Raw genomic sequence first — 4,283 nt, 5'->3', positions numbered from 1 at the left:
TGAGTGTACGTGCCCGGCTGAGTGGACTCTGAGTCATCCACCTACCTGCCCTCGTAGCAGCCTCCGCCTCCGTTATGGATCATCTCAAACATCTCTCTGTTTGCGTCGTCATACGTCGGCTTGCCCGGTTAAGACATACCGGCAAACAGAGAGCGGGCGCTGAGCTGCTCCACGCTTGTCGTCCGCATTCAGGTAAGCTTCAGCAATGTAGATGCGGAGAAAAGGAGCCGCGTCGCATTGACATCGAGGCAATAAGGCATGTGCCCGGCGACAGATGTCGGGGGCTACCTGCCGAACTGTTGGGTGGCGTAGAAGTAGGGAGGCATGTATTGATCCGTCTAGGACGACATCTTTACGGACGAAGACAGTGGCGGTGCCCCGCGTCCCAGGCCCCGCCCTGCACCACACGCCCCCTTCATGTTCGCCGCCACGACGACCGCCCCTGCCGCCCTTCTTTTTGAGCGTAGCCACCTCCTTTGCCTCCTGTTTGAGGCGGCATTTTTACCATGTCGCCGAGTTGATCTTTCACGGGGATGAAAGTGGGGCTGCATAGTTGAGGGTTGGTCGTGAGAGAAACCATAAGGGTGGTGAGGGAGAGAGGTGGAGGGTGTGGTGTGAAAGTTCGGGACTGCTTTAAAGTTTGTGTGACCTAGGAAACGCATACAGTGGAAGCAACCAAATGTCTGTTGGGCCTGGTGAGACTACCAAACGAGGTCCCTAAAAAAAAAGGGCTACCAAACGAGTTTCTGTACCCTGGAAATAGAAATATTGTTGTGTCACTCACTGAAGAAATATTGGTCTGTCGCTCACCAGTCAGGAAAAGAACAGAGGTCACAGCATCTTGGCCAGAGTTCGCAAGCCCGTCATCACTCATCAGCAACCACGCCATCGTCCTTGCCTGTTCCTTCTATCCATCCGTTCCGCTCTCCCTTCTCCATCCCATGTAACCAAATCAGCTCAGCTCAGCGACAACAGCGGCAGATGATGAGAGCTCCTCCTCGGCTACTGTCGCCTCCTTCCTCCGCCACGGCTCCTCACCTCCTCCTCTACGCTTCCTCCGCGGCCTGCCGCCTCCCTCCCTCCGCGGCCGCTGTCGCCCGCTCCGTCTCCGTCTCCACCACCACCGTCGTCGACGCCCCGGCCCCCGCCGCCGAGCCGGGCTCCTCCGACTCGGCCTCCGCCACGCCGCGACGCCGCCTCATCCTCCTCCGCCACGGGGACAGCGCGGTTGGGGAACGCTTCACCAGAGGTATATATATACATATCGTACGTGGCAGGCAGAATCGTTCAAAGAGTGTAGGTGCAGCTTCTTTGACGACTTTTCCGTTCAAAGAGTTGCCTGGGCGCTTGAGCTCCCAATACTTTGGGGGTACTATCAATTAACTCTCACATTGGGTAACATCATTGGTGCTTTGGGAGTTTGGGTGTCGTAGAGGTTATGGAATGGAATTGTAACACTGGGACTATTACGATACACTAAACTTGTAGTCTGTTATACTTGAGTTAAAATGTCAGGTTAAAATTCATGATATTATGAATAAGGGGTTTCGTAAATTAGTTGGACGTCGAGCACCAAATGAGAAATCAGGGATCAAGAACATTAAACGGGGTCAGCGTGTTTTTATGCGACAGACTTCGGTCAGCATTTTAGTCTGGTTCTATGTGCCATTATACAATTTTAATCTGTAATTTAATTTAGTTCTTCTCTTTACTTTTCACACGATACTGTTGTACTCTTGTTTAGCTGCAGTGCTAAGAAACCTAGATGCATTCCTTATTTGTGGTCGCTGGCCTTTTGCTTCATTCTTGAAAACAACATCTCATATTGCCATCAATGACAGATCATGACAGGCCACTGAGCAAAGCTGGAAGAGCTGATGCAATAAGCGTTTCTGATAAATTCCATCAAATGGGATGGATACCTGAGCTTATCCTATGCAGGTACATCCTTATCTTGTGCAGAACAATGTGTACACAGAATAGGGTTTAACGACAGCAGTAGGCGTGTAATGTAGGAGCACTTCAAGGTCCAATTTGGTTGCCCTCGTATTTGTTACTAATTGTGTGGGTGGGTCAAGCAGTTTTAGAAAACTGAAACTGAGGAGGTCCCATTAGAATGCTGGACTTTCACATTAACCAGTTCTTTCCCATTGGGATAGGGAAATTTTTGGGTTCTAATTTCTAAATGGGGTCTGAAATCATGTATTCAAGCCACTAGTGTAAATGTTGTTTCTCCGTGATTCACTTAGATAAGCAGTGGATAATGACATATATTACATCGAAATGAACATATTACAAGGGTTACTTTTCTATTCTTTAGTTTCATCTTTTTGTGCTATTTGACTTTTGGAGAGACCGAGAGATACTTTCATTTGAAAATGCCAAATTGTAAGCTATGTCTTTGAAGATGACGTAAAATCACCTACTTTGATTTACTCATATGTGCCTTAATGGAGCATGTCATGCCATTCATACCTTCCTAAACTGTTTGTGAACACAGTGATGCAACTCGTACAAAGGAAACTCTTCAGATCATGCAAGAGCATGTTCAAGGATTGTCTCAAGCACTTGTGCATTTCATCCCAAGTTTCTACTCGATTGCTGCAATGGATGGTCAAACTGCCGAGCACTTGCAAAAGGCAATTTGTGAATATTCAACTGATGAGATACTAACGGTGATGTGAGTCTGCTATTATTTGTTCTTCATTATGCTATGTTCTCCGAAGTATGCTCAGACTACATAGTCACTTCCTTCTAAGCACCTGTGCATGATATCTCTGAGAGTTGCTAGGCCTGTTTTTGATGCTTTTGTAGAATAAAATTTCAGGTGCATGGGACATAATAAAGGATGGGAAGAAGCAGCCTCTATGTTTTCTGGTGATTCCGTGGTGCTCAAGACGTGTAATGCTGCATTGCTAGAAGCTGCTGGGAAATCATGGGTTGAGGTTAGTATTATTCTGATGCCTGTGCTTCTCTTTTTAACCCCTTGATAGTACTGCGATGTGCCTACCATCATCATGGTTGCCAACAATGCCAATCCAAAAACTGATTGTGCAGATGTATAAATTACTCCTAATCCTATATTTTTCCTACACAGTTGCTGATTTTTAGCTAATGTGGAATTTTAAATGATGCAAGCAGACTATTCACTGGTGATTTTCAGCTAGGCGGATCCTTTAATTCTGCAGTACTCCCTCTGTAAACTAATATAAGAGCATTTAGATCACCAAAGTAGTGATCTAAACGCTCTTATATTAGTTTACGGAGGGAGTACTTGTTTTTGTGAGTCATGTGAAAAGCACACATTAAAGGCAATTTAGAAAGCCAAGTATGACTAATGTTACTGTCTGTTTGAAGGATACCTGAATGAGACTACTCAGGAAAATATAAAAGCTTTTGGCAGTACAAAGAATTTCTGAAAATGCTTGTGTTTTTTCTTTGAAAAGTATATTAGTTCATGTTCATGTTCAATGGGAAATCAAATCACCATGTGGCTAATTGAAATGGTCAAGTATTATCACCATATCTGAAGTATTTTAGAAACAATGACCAGTTTCATGCTGTATTGGTCATGATGTGGGTTCATTATACTCTTCTCCATCAAACAAAATGATGTATAGCTTCATAGTGCACCATTTTTCATGAAATAAAAATGCAGATAAATTGGCAGAAATTTGACCGATTTTCTATCGTCATGATATGCAGGCTTTTTCGCAGGCTGGCCTTGGGGGGTGGAAGCTTCATGGCATTGTAAAGCCATAAAGTGATTAAACATTGTAGCTAAAGCTAGATGCAATTTTCGTAGTATTTTTGTTCTCATTTTGCCTCGTGTAGCTATGATTGAATGTTGTTGAAGTTATTGATGTGCATAGATAGATGAGATCAATGCATTTCACCAAACCTGACAAGACTAAAAAAAAAGACCACGTCGCTCTCGCCCAGGGCTTTTCTTTCTTTTTTCCTGAGGAAACTTCCGTTCTATCCATGCCATGGTAGTACAAAGAACATAAAAAAACTAAAAAAATCAATGTCTGCAGACCACCTAGCGATGACTGCAAGCACTTTAGAGAGCTGGAGGCGCGTCGCCGTCATCGCCCCTCCCTCGTTGGAGCCGGACCAAACTTGTTGTAATAAACAGTTGGGAAGTCGTCGTGCTAAGGACATCTCCAAACGCTGAGCCACAAATTTGCTCTGCCATCTGTCCGTGGACACCGGGGGGGGGGGGGGGGGGGGGGGGGGGGAGTCCGTGGATGTAGGAGGCAGTCATCCAATGTTGTCCACGT

General features: G+C 45.4%; 1 protein-coding gene across 1 annotated transcript; it reads left to right on the top strand.

The window, feature by feature from the left end:
* Positions 1-826: 826 nt before the first annotated feature.
* On the top strand, positions 827-3,957 carry LOC125508999 (uncharacterized protein At3g52155, chloroplastic). The gene is made up of 5 exons (XM_048673826.1): positions 827-1,249; positions 1,842-1,941; positions 2,501-2,680; positions 2,828-2,945; positions 3,706-3,957. Exons 1-5 carry the CDS (start codon positions 982-984, stop codon positions 3,760-3,762), a joined length of 723 nt encoding a protein of 240 aa, XP_048529783.1. The 5' UTR covers positions 827-981; the 3' UTR covers positions 3,763-3,957.
* The last annotated feature ends 326 nt before the right edge of the window (positions 3,958-4,283 follow it).

This window comes from Triticum urartu, chromosome 5, assembly GCF_003073215.2.
Source record: "Triticum urartu cultivar G1812 chromosome 5, Tu2.1, whole genome shotgun sequence".
Taxonomy (NCBI): Eukaryota; Viridiplantae; Streptophyta; class Magnoliopsida; order Poales; family Poaceae; genus Triticum; species Triticum urartu.
This window is presented reverse-complemented; position numbering and strand designations above follow the sequence as displayed.

Excerpts from the sequence above, each read along its gene's own strand:
- LOC125508999 (XM_048673826.1), top strand. The coding sequence starts at position 982 with ATGATGAGAGCTCCTCCTCGGCTACTGTCGCCTCCTTCCTCCGCCACG. Across the intron at positions 2,681-2,827 it reads GATGAGATACTAACGGTGAT|GTGCATGGGACATAATAAAG; the intron begins GTGAGTCTGCTA and ends ATAAAATTTCAG. Across the intron at positions 2,946-3,705 it reads CTGGGAAATCATGGGTTGAG|GCTTTTTCGCAGGCTGGCCT; the intron begins GTTAGTATTATT and ends CATGATATGCAG.